Genomic DNA, 18,301 nt, shown 5'->3' on the forward strand with positions numbered 1-18,301 from the left:
TTTCTTTTTGTTGTTCATCTTTTTTTAAACCGCACTTAAGCGAGGAAATTGCTTCGTCATTATTATCAGCATTCAGGGTCGTTTGTCGTGTTTTGAATTTACCAAGTGTAGAAGTAGATCCTGGAGCGATTGACTTAGAACAGCTCTTTGAACTCTAAAAAAAAGTTACTGATTGTATGGATTTCACAAAGTAATCTCCGCTAAACTGTGGAAGTTTCTCCTCGTTTAGTGCGGGCTCTTAACTGCCGGAGAAATAATAATGATAATGATAATAATAATAATAATAATAATAATAATAATAATAATGGTTTATTAACAGATCCACTAGGGGGCTCTTCCCTGTTAAAATACATCAATTACAATTGAAATAAATCAAATTAAGTTATTAACAAATTACGCAATATGCAATTAAAAGTAGAAGTAGGATTAACAGAATAGAAATTACAGTAAAAATAACTAATCACTCTGTACTCTATTACATAAAAAATTCCTTGGAAGTCTTAAAAAGGTTCTGTAATCTTTACGGTTTCTAATAGATTCTGGTAAATTGTTAAACAGCTTCGTCGCGTTATCTTGGAAAGTGCTGTTTTCGGTCGGGACCACTAATCTAATTGAATTTCTTGAGCGCAGTTCGTTGCGGCATTCCTGTTTTATTATTTTAAAATAAACTGGCCAAGTCTCAGTGTTATGCAAAGCTGTAAAGCATGATTTCAGGAGTGGCTGTGGCACGTTTGTAAAGGTTTTATCCAAGGAGATTGCGATGGAGGATGTGGCCGATCTCATGACTTTCACGACAGGGAAAACCAGGCAAAAACGGAAGAGGTTGGACTTAAAAGTTTGGCGAATGAATTGATCAAGAACATCGTTGCTCACCGACTGCCTCAGGTTTGCGGCCTTCACTCTATCCCTGTAATTTGCTTTAATTCATAAACCAATGAAAAAAGTGCTATTTCCGTATACTATCACTAAGTATGTTCATCCACATTACGATACCTAAACTTCATACTCTATTTTGTTTACTCAGGTTTGCCTTTTATACCAGAATGGTAAATGCACCGATCCCGACGAATGTCCTTTCCTTCACATTTGCGTTAACGCATTGACAAATATCTCATGTGAATGCGCGTTATCACACTGCTTCACCGATAGACGAAGCGGGAGTATTCTGAAAAGATATAGTCTTAGCCCGTCTATATGGTTTAAATCAGAGAGACTAATTGAGTTCGTGCGCTGTAATATTATTATACCGATAGAACAAGTAGCTATACCTGCTAAAGGGTCCGACGCTCTCCTATTGTCCCAGAAAGAAATATTGTCTGCTAGCGGTTGTGTAGTTCCTGATGTACAAGATCACACGAGAAAACTTGCAGCGCTTGCATTAGATGACTCAAGAGCCAGCTGTCAAAATCCGAGTTGTAGCATGTCCGTTTATAGAACTGGAGTGGGGTCTCCTTTCGTTTACCATAACAGTGTATACAGAAGAAGATCTTTAGGGTGTTCATCGACCTTGTATGGCTTAAATAACCACCTCGATTATGGTAGAGAAATATTTCCAAACTCGAATAATGCTGGCCAGAAAAGGGCAGGACCTCCTCAAGCGCATCACTGTCAACAAGAATCACATCTAAGCATGCCTTCGACTGATTCCAAGACTCTAGGTATTTGTCAAACTTTTGCAACAAGTGACGACTTGGACAGGGCTTTGAGAGCAAGTCTATGCCCTGACTCTACAAAAAAAGTGGATAGTTCATATCCGGTATGTCACACGACACAAGTCGAGTCAACGGAGTCGGTATTGAACGACAAAAAATCGACTCCAGAGTTAAACGCCTCACTGGGTGATGCACTCATGCGTTCCACGCTAAAAAGTAAAAAGAAACAGAGATACAAAAGAAGAAAAAAACAGACAGTGCATTCATCTCAAGGATATCAGAGGTCAGGAGCTAGCGACAAGCGAGAACAAAAACGGTACAGGAAGTATGTTATTTGCTTCAGTTATTAAAGCTCATTAAGTTTAATTGAAAGTGTTTTTTCTTTTCGAAACATCCTTCAAAAGGCACCTCAAAAAGATGAGGCGAGCCCATTATGATAACAACTAAGTAAACCAGCAATGGTCCTTTTGCCTCCAAATATGATCAAATGTGTGGAAAAGAACCCTTAGGTAAACCAGCTCCAAATAGCCCTCCCACCGATCCAATCTGGCGACTTCAACACTCGATCGAAATATTGAACACTGTCTGGCCTGAAAATATGCTTGCTTTGTATACTAACACCCTTATGCAGTATACATAAATGCTGACAAATGCACGACAATGCGCAATGGCTAACAATAGTCATTTCTTATTATTTTCGAGGTCATTACCAAAACATGGGTTTTCTCCAGAGTCCTACCAGAGCTATACACGTGTCCCTTTGGAGCCAAATTCCAGTGAATTTCAAGAAGTGGAGCGCTTGTTCAGAGAGAGTATGAAAGAAGACAAGGTCATTGTCAGTGTAGAACGAGTGGAAAATCCGTTTATGTGGGAGACGTTTTGTAGGTAAATAGCAATGGTATTTATTTCCACCGCACAGCGTGACATGCCCCCCAAGTTCTGATTGTTAATTCTCCCCTCTAGTTGCTATATATTTTCCTTGTGAGTTAGTTACGAGAATTTGGTTTTTGATCATCATAACAACTTGCACCTGATAAGTCTGAGTATTCTCATTACCTGTTTGCTGGATAATGTGTGGATATTGTAAGGAGAAGTTCCTTTTTAATCACTTCTGAGAGTTAAAGGGTTAAAAAGAAAAAAGACGCTTTTGTGAGACCCTGTGAACAAGAAAGACACCCCCAAATATTCAGTAACATTAAGGTGGCTCCGCACTTACAGTACAAATTTTTATATTTCAACTCTAACGAAAAATAAATATATGTTGTTAGACGTTTTGTTGTGTAGTATCGCTTAGTATTTTTACGAGTTGTGCCGTATTTTGACGAGCCCTTTGGGCGAGTCAAAATAAAAATAACGAGTAAAAATACTCAGCGATACTACACAACAAAACGTCTAATAAGTTATTTATTATCCAACACGCCAAACTGTTATTTCAGTGCGGGCGAATTTCGCGAATGTTTATTTACGGGGAGTGCGTGACAGAAGTTTGCGAAGCGGACGGAATTGGCCCGTTGTTGTGCTGTTGTTTCTATTTTCTTCATTAAATGAAGAAATTTTCCGGTCGTCAAGCTGCTTTTCTTCCTTCGATTCATCTAATGAATTTGGATCTATATTTGCCAGCCATTCTGACTCTTCGTCGTCGGAAATATGATTCAAATTGTCCGCCATTTGTTATCAGTTTTTCGTAACTACAATCCAATTCTTCGCTTGCGCGATGCGAGAAAACCTGTTTAACCGGTACTACAATAGACGAGTACAAACACCGCGTGATATTTGTACTCGTCTATGGCGTTATTTGTACTCGTCTAGGTGTAGTTGGATAATAAATCTCGATATTCTTATTGAAAAAAATAGGAATAATCTGACTCTTTCAGCGAAAGGCACCTAAAGCTGAAATAAAAATTTGCTTCTTAGAGGCTATAGTGTTGCGAGAAAAACCCTGTATGTCAATACGAAAATGATTTCAACTTGTTGAGAAAATAACTTGGCTGTGTTTTAATACCATTTTTTGTGGAAAGAAACGAAAAAAGTAAAGGTGCGGAAGCAATGGTTCGTCAAAGAATGGGTGTTAGATTAAAAACAAACAAACAAACAAGCAAATAAACCATTTGAGCCACCTTGGTGAAGTTCACCTCACTAATGAAGTTTACTGGTTGTTGTAAAAACGCTACGCTCTCTATTTAGTTGTTGTATTCATTTCCCTGTTAAATCAATTTTAATGAAGGAAGAGAGATCACATGGAAGATTTGGGCTTCGTAAATGAAAGACAATTGTTTCACGGGACCAGTCCAAACTACGTCGAAGCCATCTGCAAACAAAACTTCGACCCACGCCTTTTCGGAAAGAAGGGAGGAACCAAGTACGGCGAAGGAAGCTACTTTGCAGTCAAGGCTTCTTATAGCCATTGCTATACGTATAAAGATTCTAGTTTATCTCACTTTATGTTCCTAGCGAGAGTTTTAGTTGGTTCCTATGCTAAAGGCAGATCTAAATACCGAAGACCTCCACTGAAGGATCCTTCAAATCCTGCCAGTGATCTGTACGACTCTTGTGTGGACAATGAATCCAGTCCAACGATTTTCGTGGTCTTCAGTACCGATCAGATCTATCCTGAGTATGTTATTGAGTATTTACAACTGGAGCATGGCGTACTACGAGAAACTTCGGTGTGATGTATTGTTAACAATCGGCATGAATATCTATGTCCGTAGAATTTTTACTGACGTATTGGGTGCCATAACCCGCTTTTCTATCCTTTAAATTTGATTTTTAAACATGGTTTCGGGTCCGTTAATTTACGGGACTTTCCAGAAACGGGCCTCTGTACTCTTTCTGCATGTTGGGACTAGCTTCCAATTAACAACATTTAATTTTGATGCTCAAAAGGAAGGTTAGACTCAAATAGTTGAAGCACGACATTTTGAAATTAAAAGTTGTTCAAGCTTCCATAGTTACTTGTGAGGAATCCTATTGATATTCCTGTCACAAAATGAACTGCAGTTGAATTATTCAGTATTCACAAATAAAGTTTTAGATTTAAATATACTTGAAAAGATTAGAATTTATGTTTTATATCATGAAATTTGGAGACCATGAATGTACTGCTGACAAATCTTTTTTTTCAGCGTTACTTTGATGTGGCCGGTAGGAAACGTTACATAGTTTTTCTAAAGAAATTGCAAATATTTATAGAACTTACTTAATCTATTTGTTAACTTCACGTAGCAATGGATGGCCTATCTCAGCGCGGGATTCACTATAGCTCAGTGTCGGAATCCGAAGGTCTAGGGCTCCATCCTTCATGGGGACTTTAACTTCTCCCTTTTTTTTAATTCACAATCTTTTTTTTTTTCTTATCACACAAATTTAGAACTTCTCGATATTTTAAAGCGGAGGTGCTAAGCTAGAGATTTTCGGCACTGGTGTCTTCGATTTTGTTTGGATCAAAGTAAGGCGCGTCTCTTGTCATCATTTCTTCAAGGGTGGATATCAACTGTTCAAATGTCGGTCGATCGTCAGGATCCTCCCTCCAGCAGTCTGACATAAAAGAATATCTAAATAGTGTTAAAAAAAAAAAAGTGAGTGTTTGTTTGTAATTCACAACTTCCCCGTAAGAAGATATAAGTAGACATTGAGACGTACACCTTTCATTTTATTGGTCCTTAGGAAAAACCGTGAAATTTTTATCTAGCATATCCGTTTTAATTATTGCTTCTTATAACCGCACATGTCGAAGCAGTCCGACCACAGTTAGTAAACTGGGACGGTCTGATTGAAATAACGCAGCACAAAATTTTGAAACGTTTTGACATGGAGACACTCGATTGATAAATAAAAACACAGGAAGTTATGTTTTTTTTGTGATTTTACGTAGTATAAAATGGTTAAGAACCTAAACTTTGAAGAACAACTTAAGATAAAGGCTAGACTCTGGCCCTTCCTCGGACGGAGTCGAACTCTTTCAACCGCAAAAAACAACAAATACAATAACCAACTACAAAAACATTCAGTTGCTCGCTTACCTAATGTTGCTAATTCCCACACAAAAACTCCATAAGACCATCTGAAAAAAATGTAAAATAAATTAGTGGACGAAACATCGAAGGATGCGCCGAATTAAAGTGGAGAGGTAATAGTTCGCTATTTTATAGTTGAGGTATGCACACCGTAGAAAAGATCTGTTGTGAACTTACACATCGCTTTTGGAGGTGAACGTATTGGTCGAGATGACCTCAGGTGCCATCCATTTCACAGGTACTTTCTTCGTGTTTTTAATTTCGTATATATAATTTGCAGTTTGACGTAGCAGGCCAAAGTCAGCAATCTTTACTACTCTACCCTCCCCAAGAAGAATGTTGCGGGCAGCCAGATCACGATGAACGAATCCTCGACTGGCCAAGTAATTCTATGACAAAAAAAAAAAAAAAAACATTCTACCTCAGAAACCAGCCTTAAAGTGTTTTACGCAAGCTGTACTTCGCTTGCATGAGGTAATATTTAGAATCCGTCACCTGGATTGAGTAATAGAGAGATTTAGCATTGCGTTTACGTGAAACGGCAAACGTCAGCTTGCCCTTTCACGTTTCACGCAAAATAGCGTGAACCTTGCTGCTTTAGCCTCGCGTGAGCTCATGTCATGGTAGATTTGAAGGCGCCCTTGTATGGGTCACAAGGAATAGCTTTGGTGCCCTTTTTTTCGGAAGTTAACTTCTATTCTGTGAAAGAAAAAGTAAAGAAAATCTTACACACCCAGCAAACGCGAGACTGGTTACTTTTACGTTGAAACAGCAGAGCGCTTACGGCAAACGAGAAAAAATGGCGGGAAAAACAAGGTCACGTGGTGACTCTTACCGTACACGTTTTAGGTAAACACGGTGCTAAATCTCTCTAATGAACTGGAATCTCCCGCGACATCACTGTAACCACTTGTATAATTATCTTATAGATAAATCTGAGTTAATGTTTATTCATTTGTTCATTTTTCGACATGCTTGAGATGGACGGTAACAGAACACACACAATCTGTGTGACGTTGCCTTCGGATTTATCTGATGGGTTGCTGTTAGAAGCAAGACGTCAGCGTCAGGTTAACTTCATAGTACTTTGCTGCCTGCGTGGACCTGTATGTTTTGTATGCACTAAATAAACCTCTGTGAATGAAAACAGGTACCCCATCGTGAAAAACGATATGCCATCTACTATACCATCGTTTACCTGTTCCTTCTAAACTAGCGTGCACTTTTGAAAGTGACGCGTGTCTCAATTACTGCGCAACGACGAGAACCTATGAGTAACAAACCCATGCTATTCTTGATGTGTTCAGAAATTCGAAACGGATGGCTGCCAATCGATAAGCTTACAGAAGCATAGAATAGGCTATTTGCAAGTTCTAGAGCCCTTCACTTCCAACATGAGGCCATGTAATATACCATTTTTGTGAGATGAGCTTATTTGCGTGAGGATATAAATATCATTTTTCACAGCAGAGGCTTTACAATTTCCCTCAATTTAATTAAAAAAGACTGAAACCTGGGACATCTATGAAGTGGCCTAAGTATTCATAACCTCTGGTATCTCTTTTGATGCTTACCATTCCTTCTGCAACCTGCCACGCAAAGCAAAGAAGGTCCTTTTCTGAAAGTCCCTCATTTTCGTCCTCACATTTCGAGGTGGTTGCGGTTTCTATCAAGTTAACAACAGAGGCCGGACGACCAGAACCATGCCTTGGTTGTGGGGTAGCGTCGTTAATTAGAAAATTTTTCTTTCCAATCAGCTCTTCTCTTTTCTCGTCCGTGGCCTGTTCGCAGGTATTTCCAGTGACGATGTTTTGTTGGATTGGAATGGCTTCCTTGTCTGTAAATCCTCGTGTCTTTTCATATCCATGTTCTTTCTCCATCATTAATGGCTCTCTTTCATCCAAAGTAAAAACCTCGTTCTCGCCTACTTTTAAATCTGGGTCGTCTCTGATACGCTTACAATCGTCTATTCCATTTCCGTTTTCAACTGTTTCTGAACTTAAAGTTAGTTCTTCGCAAACATCTAAGGTGATCTCATTTCTAGCTCTAATCTGCATGTGAAATATAAAGTTTCTAAATACTTAAGGTTTGAAGCCAGATTTCTGGTTTTATTATGGATACGTTAAGCGAGTTGTTAATGAGTGCGCCAAGCGTAAGAGTTGCATCATACAGTTAACAAATGGTAAACACCACAGCGTATACTATTGAGTTATGGATGCACGCGGGAGGTTGCTAAGCACGAAAGAAGCGTGAGAGTCGCTCGAGGCGATAGCCGAGAGCGACTCTAGCTTCTTGAGTGCTTAGCAAACCTCCCAAGTGCATCCATACTGAACTCAATAGTGTACGCTGTGGTGTTTACCATTTGTTTTATAACATAACATTGATAAATTGTAGCTAAAGAGTTCCCTTTTATTTAACAAATCTTACGTGACCAGAAAAAAAAAAGCGCGCGCAGAAAAATAGTCTTTGCATTTGCTCACGTCAGCAGCGTACACCCATGGGCAAATGGGGGACGCTAAATTGACCAATCAGAGTGCACGCTTTGCTTTGGTTATGTTATAAATAACATTGCTTTACCATTCAAATCACAGTTGGAGAACTCTTACCAAACTTCATCGACATAAGGTAAGGTTGTTTAGGTGTCACAAAGTTTCATCATATCATTGTCGAGTGCGTGGGTATGAAAAAGGGCTAACCCATTATGCAGTGAGGGGGAAGTGTAGAGGCACTGGGAATCGTCAAAGTTTGGAAAGGACAAACAATGGAAACCCTAATCACCTAGCGAGCTTTAGTCAAAACCCGTATGAATACTTATTCGATCGCTTAGCAAATGGTGATGGTTCAGATCCTTCCCTCTCTCATGCCAACAACAACTGGGGGATACCTACCTTTATTTAGCATTTTTCTTACTCTTTTTGGGAAAATCGGGGCTCAAAAGTGCGCCTTGCCTTACCTGTTTTCGTTGGCTTCTCAGCCACTGGAGAAGATCTCCATAAGGAAGATATTCCATTACTAGATAGATTGGCTCTGACTTGACCCAAAAGCCCAGCATAGTTAACACATTCTTGTGGAAACCAATTTCCCTCATGATCTCGATCTCCTGTAGAAGTTGTCTTTTGCCTTCCCCTGTCCGCGTTTCTACAAATTGGATGAAGAAAAAGATGTTTATTAGGACTGTTTCAATAACTGATCCGTTTTAGCTCTTCATTTCAACCTTACCACCAAGGATGAAAAACCGGTTCTTACCTTTGAATTCCTCTGCTGATAAAGAAGGTCTAAATCTTCTTTCAAGTTCTCATAAAAATCCTTTAGATCATCATCCTTGACAATTAAACAGGTACTTAATAGTCGTGCCTTTCCGAATGAACAATACCTTCTATTTGAAGACAATCTTTTTAAAACTCGATATGTAACTGCATTCTTTTCGGATGATTCTGACTCGTTCACTACGAATACGTTGACATAAAATTCTTTGTTTTTAACTTATTTATTTGTGTATCCAACGTGCTAGGGCACTCTATGGCTTGCTGAGCTGAGTGAAATGCATAAATTGATTTAATTCAACAAACGGTTTGAAACAAGTAAAGCCGTCATTGAGATCGATTCTCGTACCCTTTTCGAAAATAGGCCGGGTGGCTTATTGGAAGCAATTATGTGCAGATCAAGAAATTTGCCTGAAAAGTGAAAAATAACAGCTGCCCTAATTGGACCCACAATGACAGTGGACAGACTCGTTCAGCTCCAAACAGAACAAATCATAACTGAGACTCTTACCTAAAGGTGTTTTGATAGCGACAACCTTGCCTTCAATGACATCCACTCTTTCCTCTTTGGGTTTGAAAAAAACCTCGACGCCTGCAATTTTTGTCATTACACCTTTGTGGACTTTTCCGTATGCACCGCGACCTAGCTCTTCCATAAATGTCACTCGCTGTGGTGGGGTCTCCAGGTGTAGAAGGTGGACAATTTTATACTTTGCTGATCTAAGGAATATTTAGAAAGATGTTTTTTTTCGTCTAATCTCGAGCGTGGGACTAAGAGAAAATTCTGAGTTCCCATGAGGAGTCGAACCTCAGACCTTCGGATTCCGCGCTCCCATTCTTGTGACTAGGCGAAAAAAACATCTTTTTATATTGATACACAGGACCTCAGAAATAATTGATCTACAGAAACCGATCTCTTCAGTAAAATTTACCTAAGCGAAAGTTTATAATTCATTCCGCTGAAGAGGCCCTTAAAATTTAAAGAACCTTGTAATCAATAGATTCGCAGTCACTAAAAATTGTTAATGTGGCATATAGAATTCTATTGGGATTGCCAGTCTTGTTCAATACTGTTTCATAATAAAATGTTGTGAAAAATCCTCACCTTCTTCTCGTAGCCTCTACTTTCTTTTTCCTCCGTCTTACGATGAGGATCGTTAAGGACACAAGTAGTATAAATATAACACAGATAGTAATGATACCAGCCGTGACTGCGTTGGAGTCGTCGGTACCACTGCCACTGCTGTCGTTTGTGATCGGTGTGTTGCCTAACAGGAATGTTTGATATGTTGTGTTCACATTTTGCATTCAAAAATAACCTACCTTGTCATAACACACGGCCGCGTAAAAGTGAAAGAAAGGAAAAAGACCATTTTTTCGCATTTATTCTTTCAAAGTCATGGATACGTCCTCGAGGTAGGAGAGGAAAAAATACATTAAATGCACAAAACTGTGTCGGGTCGTAATAAAGGGCCGAAAAAGAGTAAACGAGAAGAGCAAAATCTTTTTCTTTCATTAACTTTGTGAGAGGTTTCAAGTGTTTTTGAAGTGAAAGAGAGAGCAAAACCGAGTTGAAATACCTGAAGTTGTTATGTTATGAAGAGGTGACATTTTGCTTTCTCCTGCAGAATTAGACGCAGTCAATGCTAGCTGGTATTGCTGACCACACTTGAGCGAAATTATGCTGTAAGATCGTCTGACGTCAGTGATAGGTTTTCCGTGCCACGCGCTAGACGAGTCTTGAATCTCTCTGTAGTGAACTGTGTACTTCTCTAATGGGCAGCCATTGTCCTCTGGGGAATTCCAAGAAATGTTCACTTTGCAGTCTTCCAGAATTGTGGTTGAACTGTGTTGAATAGGCGATGGTGAATCTGTAAAAGGAAGTAACATGTATTACCTTTATCCCAGAATAATCCTTTTTAGTATATACTAAAACAGTGGATAGCGTTGAAGGCGCGCTCTGATTGGCTAGTCAAACTCCGAATATCCTTTGCTATTTACCTTCGAGCAATTCGGGAAAAAATGGCGTCCCGGTTTGCATCCGTGACAAGCGAAAAAATCACTCAAATTAACGACGGTGGTGTACATTATCTCACTGTCTTAGTATATACTAAAACAACTATTCACCTCAGTGTCTGTGGTTAGCGGTGGATATTTACCTCGCCGCTTCGCGGCTCGGTAAATATCCACCACTAACCACCTCCATTTCGGTGAATAGTTGTTCACTATCAGCTCTAATAGTCCATTTTACAGTTGCATGTTTGGTTGCCAAGCCTTTGAACGGGAGTGAAGCTAAGGGGTGACCTTATTATAATACAAACGTTGTTGCTTTTTAAATGTAGATTACTTTGTTATCATGCCAACTAGATACTGGTCTCTATCACAACAGTTTCACCCTCAGCCTCACCCCAAATCAAAGGCTTGGTAACTAAGTACGGAACAGTCAATGGCCTTTTCCTAAATCTGATCCCAACGAGATTGGAAATGGAGGACATAGGGGCTAGAGGAGGATTTTCCTACTGCAGGTCTTAGGTAGGAGCCAATTCCTCTTAAGCTATCCTCAGAGCTAGTCGGATACGATTACTCAAAAACACCAATGAGTTGAGAGAAAATGTTTTGCGATCGATGACATCCCTGCGTTTGCACGTATGTCAAATATATTCTGTTTCGTGAACCTGAATACTGTCGCTGATATTTTGGACCTATTATTGGTAACAAAAGGAAGTTCATTCGCTTTCACAAGGCCGGGAAGAAAACGGGTTAATCTAAAACGGTCTAAGATCAGAATACCTCCAAAAGTTCTCGTATTCAGTGTGTTTTCGTTCCGCGGCGTTTCTACATTTGAGCTCCATGCCGTGACTGCAATTTCGTAAGACGTTGTGCACCTCAACTGAAGAGTCGTTTGGAGCTCGTCTCTTGAAACCACCACCATTTTCCAGGGGAAGAACTGACGCTCCTTTGTTTCTCTGTAGTACACAGAGAACCTCGAAACATTGCATTCCCGATCGAAGGGATATTCCCATTTGACAGTCACATTGCTCTTATTGGGTATTGCGTTTGTTATTTTCGGAAAGTCTAAGGACAAAAGTGTTATTCAAAATCAATATTGTTTCATTGTCCTCCTGTTTGCAACTGAGTCTTCAAGCTATGTTTTAGTAAGATCAATAATATTTACTGCAACTGGTTTGGCTTGAGGCAGTCAAAGTTTCTCATTTTACTAAATGTCATTTGAAACGCAGTGGTTCATGGGAAAAGCTATTCATTAGATTTCTCTGTCTATCAAATAAGTTTTGACGGGGCTTTTTGGCCGAATTTTATGCTTATCAGTTCGACGGCTTATTTTTTTTGAAATCCAGAGCTCAAACCATTTACTTCAAAATGGCTTTATATCGGCTCAGAAAGGTGATCAAACAAATTAACCGAGAGCGGCGTTTTGCCAGAAGAATTCGAAAACACTCAACCAACTCAGCCGATCAAAACCAATTGATCCCACTCAACTCGAGCTAAGGATAGACAGGAAACAGTCTAAAAACTTTAAGAACTTTAAATGGTACAATAACACATTAGATGGCCATTTATAATTACCTTGTCCGGTTTTGACCTCCCACCATTGGATGGGAGCTAGACGCGTCTCGCCAACGACAGTCACGGCGGTGACTGCAATCTGGTAGACTTTATGACATTGTAGTTTAATTATGTGTTTATTTTCCTTCACAAGAACTTCTTTAGTTTCTTCGGTCCGTTCTCCTGCAATTTTATATCTGAGAGCGTAGTTTTTCACATCACAGTTCGCAAGGGATGACCAGAAAACCGTTACTAAGTTTCCTTTTACCCTCGGGTTACTATTCAAAATTTCTGGAAAATCTAGAAAAGGATAGAAAAACTTCGTTAACTGCATCGTTAATTTAATGTATTAAGGATAATGATAGACCTTACGCTTTTTTGACCAATGAGAAGTACGCCGAGTGATTTTATTTTCTTACCTTGTCCAGTTAGTACCTTCCAATGATTGCCGGCATCTCTTGGCGCTTCTTCGGTGACATTTATAAGATTTTCTGACAACCTGGCATTAACAGCCACATCATACGCTTTGAAACATTCCAGCTCAAGATCATATTGATCTACACCCTTGGGTACGTTTACGCGGAAATTCCAATCCTTCGAGTTTACTTCTTTGTAATATACAGTGTAGTTTACTGGAGGACACTGTCCTTCAAAGGTTCTCATCCATCTGACCTTGACATGTCTCCCCGTGACATTGACGGTTTTCTGTGTCATCAGTGGATCACCTAAGAGAGAACATTCATTGCTGGATTTCTTTCGTTCGGTATTAAGAAATTTGTGAGCAGGTGTATGGAAAGGGCGAAGCCAATCAGTAAAAACACTTAAATTAAACATTTGCTTGACTCGATCTTACAATCTAAACCCTTTCTTACTCAATGAAGAAATTGAATTTAAAAAGGGAACCTTTAGTTTCTTTTCGTTTAGTGTTTTAAGCAGACATAAAATTTGGAGTGTTAGATTTTCTGGCTAGTGGAAATCTGATTTATAGCAAGCATGAAAACCGACAACAGGAAATTAAATGAATCCGAAATACAACGATAGAAGGCGAGTGTTCTCGACTTCTGCCATCCCTCCACAACCTATGCATCAATTGAATTTGTTTGCCCCAGCTGGAAAACACAGTCCATTAAGTTTTCTAGTGGTGGATCCTTCGTTGGCCTGTCTCGTTCTTGTAGAAGCTGTGATAGCACAGAGGTAAGTAGGCATGAACTTTATTTTCACAAGTAATTTTTTGACTTCGTCGAGAAGGAGGTGTCCTCGTAGTGTAAGAGGCGAGAGCTTGCCTCCCACCACTGAAGTGAAATTAAAACCCGAAACTTGGCTGCACACCCAAACAAAAAACAAACAATCAAAACTCAAAATCCCACATTTTACCTGGAAGAAAGTTTTTAAGTTTCGATCCCCGTTGAAGTGCTTAGTTACCTTATTATTTATGAATTCAGTTATTTGTTAAAAAGTCACCTCTGAAGATACTCCTAATGGTATCCCGTGAGAGCGCGGTTCCAATCACAAAGAGATCCATTACTGATCCTTGGAACTCGTAGGATTTCTCAAAACTGGGGTGTCCACCTACGTAAGCTGTTCCACTCTCAGATGATCTTTTATTTTCCGCCAAAACATCCGACATTTTCCCGTCAATTTCTTGACCATTCACATACAGAGCTATATTATCACCATCCCAAGTCGCAGCTGCATGGATCCAGCAATGCAGATGAATTCGCTCATGCGCTGTTTTCATTCTCCAAAGATTTTTACCTAATACTCTGTTTTTCAAAGACGGCTTACCGTGAATGATTGTAAACATATACTTTTGCAGTGCCCAATCTACCAAAATGATTTCAGTTTCTGTGCTGTACCTTTTCAATTTGATCCAGCACATTATCGTATATGATTTTCTTTCGTTGATGTCTGTTTTGAGCCAAATCTCAACATAAGACGCGCTTGCATCTTCTACCTGCCCAAATGTCAGCGCGTTGCTTCCATCACACCTCCCTTCTTCACGGATCACAGCCCCATAACTACAAGATACATCAAGGTAAATATTACATCTAAATTTTGTTCTAAAATTCTCTCATTTTCCCAAGTGAAACCATAAGGAAAAAGGTTATCAATGTTTAATGCTCAAGGTTTGGTATTTTATGGTAATGAAATGAAGCTTATATTTCACCGACCTTATGTTGAGCTCTGCACCGTTTAATTTCCAGTGCATAAGAACATCGAAGTCTGCAAAATAACAAATATTACCTTAATAAGTACGATTCTGGAAAAAATGTATTTGTTCTCTTATGACTTATTGTGGAGCTACACTGAAACTTCAACGATATAGAAGACAAGTGAAAAAAAAATTAAACACCTTTTTCCCTATGCTCTCTCGGGTCTGGTGTATCCAAGGTTGACTTTTCGGAACCTTCCCCAACGTAAAAAGCAGTCTAAAAACATAATAAAATAGGAACTAAAGATTTAAACCAGTGTATTTTTAAATGTAAGAAATGGTACTGCGAGATGGCATATGTAGGAAAGGGCATTACCTTAACTGGGTATTTGCTGCCTTGCTCTCGGATATAATCATCCGTTCGTTTTTGATTGACTCTTAATCGTGTGTGGACAATTATCTGTAGATTATCAGATGGAATCGTCTCGTGTTCTTTTTTGATCAACTCTTAATCGTGTGTGGAAAATTACCTTTAAATTGTAATATACTACCCTAATCGGTCCTGTAAGGACAGCAGACAAACTTGTTCAGCTCTAAATTTACTACCCTCTATGCCTGATGATTTTTCAAAATTATCAAGCAGATAAAATATTAGAATTAATAGAGACTTGGTCGCTAGCTATCTTTCGCGCTTCGGTACTTCTTCGGTTTTTCATTTTTATGAGTTTTTTTTTGCCACATTCTCACAGTTCTGATCGGCCGTCGTGAGTACCTTGGTTTTGTTCTTACGAGACAATCGAAAAGCACTCCGTAACCCATCTATTAATATTTTCAACCATTTTTGGACAAAGGTGATGCCAAGAAGTGTAAAATGTTCCTTCAAACAAGAATTTATGATGTGTAAGGTGTAACTCACCCCAAAAAACAAATTTCCGGCTATAATCAGTTGTACATTGATGTCCATGACTTTAAAATGTCCTTTGTTTTCGAATTCCTTGTGCCACCTGCAAACACTTGGATAGAAAAGAAGAAAGAAGCAACTTAAACTTATAAGCAAATTGTTAAGTGACAGTATCACCATAAACACACAGCTTTTTTTCTTGTAAATGACACATGTTTTAAAAGTTTTCAATAATGTATGAATCCTTTTAAGGTTGCTCAGTCAATCTGTTTTCACAAGGAACCTTTGAAAGGCATCAGGACGTTTTAATGCATTATTACCGGAACTGTTTCAGAGCCTTAAAACGTCTTTTTATAACTCCTCAATTGTATAATGGTGCAGTTTGATGAAGATTTCTTTCAAATCCAAACGTAATGTTTGTCGGCAAGTTTTTATCGGTGGATTTGCCGGGTTTCAGTATCAACAATGAAACATTCACAATAAGACCTCGCGTCAGGTATGACAAACTTATTATCATGAGCGTCGTACCGTCAACTTTAAAGTATGTGATCTATAAAATACAAAATAAATGCCTTAAGATCCCACGACTAAAAAGCGCTAGAGCTAAACACCACTTTCTTCCAGGAATTGAAGATCTAGGCAAGCTGTTCTATACTTCATGCTTTTCTTTTGAGTTTCAAGAATCATTCGTTAATCTTTCATCGACATTTGATCCTTATTTGTATTTATGCATAGATTAATCAAGCTCGTCAGAAGAAAGCTCAAATAGATTTATGAAGAACAGTATACAGATGGTCTAGTCGGCAACAGGCAGCTGAAATAGACAGTTATACGACTTCCGATCAAAAAGTCTTTAATTTCATCTTCTTGAATTTTTGTACGCTTCTGGTTGAAATTTCTTTAATGCTGACTAATGTATTAAACATACGAGCTTTTCCTTTACTTCGAGAATCTATTTTGTGTACCAGCTCAAGACGCTTTATTTTCTTTTAACAAAATTGGTATCGTTCATGATCAGTGGACAATAGCTTTTTAATTAGAATATTTGCATATACAAATTCCTTGTAACAAGCCATTAAAATAGAGCTCCTTTTAATAAATTTCACAATTTGAGTAAAGGATGACAGTTTTATGAATCGCAAAACCAAATTCATCTTCTAATCCAAATAAGCTAGTTAACAGATGGATGTACTACAACATCAAAATTTCAGATTTAGGAAATTTAAAAGTTAAGATAAAACGAGCTCCATATGACGCCGTCGAATAATATCTTTTTCCACTATTCAAGTTTTCCCTTGTTGATGGAAGATATGTCAGCTATAGTCCGGCCTAAGCTAGAGTTTTACTTCTTTAAACCTAATGAATAAAAACTCCTGTTGAGAAGTTAACCTTTTAGTTTTATATTTTAGGGTCCTCAAGGTGTTGTTAACAAATTCTTATAGGAAAGAAGAAAAAAACAGAGTCCAGTCGTCTGTTCCACGCCAATCATCTTTTTTTTTTTTTTTTTAATATTTTAGGTACAAAAACTATTGGGAATATTCATGTTCTTATCTATTATTTTTTTTTTTTTTTAGTAAAGAAGTAGCTGCTGTGACAGATGTTACATGGAACACGCCCGCAAACATTTCTTACTTCCCTCTATTATCTCGTGAATATTAGGTTTAAAATGAACTAAAAAGGTTGGCGAAACGATGGAAGAAGCCAGACAGGACTTCAATATGTTTCTCTTTCTGAGTTAAAATAAACACCAATAAAAATATAGTGTGTAATTCAAGTTGCCTTTGGAAACTGTACTGAGTATGCTAAGCTGTTGCTTGAAAGATCTATTTAAAAGGAATGTTTTAAATACCTTCTAAAGAAACCAAACGAAACGTCATCTGGTCGAGCAATGACAGAAGATATTCATACTTGGTGCATAGGCAGTAAGTGATAGCGACATGCTGTATTCTTTGTCATTTTCGTCCACATATTAAGTTTTAAGTGAGCAGTCTCCTCTATGTTATTGAGCAAGACTTAGAGAAGACTGAAACGGCGTGTGGGGCATTACCGCTGAACAAATTATTCGGCCGAATATCCACCCATTGCAATTTTCTTTATTGTATATTCATCGATTCGACATGTGTGGGCAATTTAAAGGATGCATGTATATTTATTTGTTAAGAAGATTTGTAATCAGAGAATGTTTAGAAATACATTTGATAATAAAAATTAACGGTAAAAAACTACGACGTTTCGAAGTCTGCATGACCTCATTATCAAGTAAAATGTTAAAACTGATGTAAAATTGTAGCTCAGAGATTATATACAAATAAAATGTGATAACTTCATTAGAATAATGAGCGTTCATTGTTATTGGTGTTTAGCATGTCAGATCGTGCAGTATATGTTTAAATAAATACTTTTGCACGTATTGAGTCAGACTGCGTGTTTAGCTTTGGTTTTTGTTCGCGAATGAATAACATTTCGTGAATTAGGCAGTCCATTTTCCCGCGGCATTTCTTGAGAACGGAAAACATTTCCTCTAGGCTAGTGGACGCTACACTGTGGGCTTCTTTCAGATGCTTGCCAATGACAGAGGCTTTATGTTCTTCTATGCGTTGATGAAGATGGCGTGTGGTATAACCGATATAATCCGCATCGCACGAATCACATTTAAAAGTGTAAACAACGCATTGGTGGTTAATTAAAGCGGGCTTCTCTTCTTGTATCTTGAGCTTTCCCTCGATCTTACGACTCGTGAAAACTGGTTAGAT

At 38.5% G+C, this 18,301-nt stretch overlaps 3 protein-coding genes across 6 annotated transcripts in view; 2 read left to right on the top strand and 1 right to left on the bottom strand.

Annotated features, from left to right (window-relative positions):
- The window catches only part of LOC148732455 (uncharacterized), a 55,739-nt gene that overhangs the window by 11,376 nt on the left and 26,062 nt on the right, over positions 1-18,301 (top strand). The window lies entirely within an intron of this gene.
- On the top strand, positions 71-4,697 carry LOC111346858 (uncharacterized). Of its 2 annotated transcripts, none has more exons than XM_088756663.1 (3): positions 71-1,977; positions 2,355-2,537; positions 3,877-4,697. In XM_088756663.1, the coding sequence occupies exons 1-3, from the start codon at positions 1,421-1,423 to the stop codon at positions 4,322-4,324; spliced, it is 1,188 nt and encodes a 395-aa protein (XP_088612789.1). In that variant the 5' UTR covers positions 71-1,420; the 3' UTR covers positions 4,325-4,697. The 2 variants fall into 2 exon arrangements, with proteins under 2 accessions (XP_088612789.1, XP_088612790.1); XM_088756664.1 differs by having other exon boundaries at positions 71-1,968.
- Positions 4,696-18,289, bottom strand: LOC148732457 (uncharacterized). Of its 2 annotated transcripts, none has more exons than XM_088756652.1 (16): positions 17,398-18,289; positions 15,564-15,660; positions 14,849-14,924; positions 14,667-14,718; positions 13,957-14,513; positions 12,915-13,220; positions 12,517-12,795; positions 11,722-12,006; positions 10,512-10,802; positions 10,037-10,199; positions 9,443-9,651; positions 8,622-8,806; positions 7,243-7,719; positions 5,846-6,057; positions 5,675-5,715; positions 4,696-5,189 (listed from the first exon to the last, which is right to left on the bottom strand). In XM_088756652.1, the coding sequence occupies exons 2-16, from the start codon at positions 15,609-15,611 to the stop codon at positions 5,056-5,058; spliced, it is 3,315 nt and encodes a 1,104-aa protein (XP_088612778.1). In that variant the 5' UTR covers positions 15,612-15,660; positions 17,398-18,289; the 3' UTR covers positions 4,696-5,055. The 2 variants fall into 2 exon arrangements, with proteins under 2 accessions (XP_088612778.1, XP_088612779.1); XM_088756653.1 differs by having other exon boundaries at positions 4,696-5,206.

This window comes from Stylophora pistillata, chromosome 4, assembly GCF_964205215.1.
Source record: "Stylophora pistillata chromosome 4, jaStyPist1.2, whole genome shotgun sequence".
Lineage (NCBI taxonomy): Eukaryota > Metazoa > Cnidaria > Anthozoa > Scleractinia > Pocilloporidae > Stylophora > Stylophora pistillata.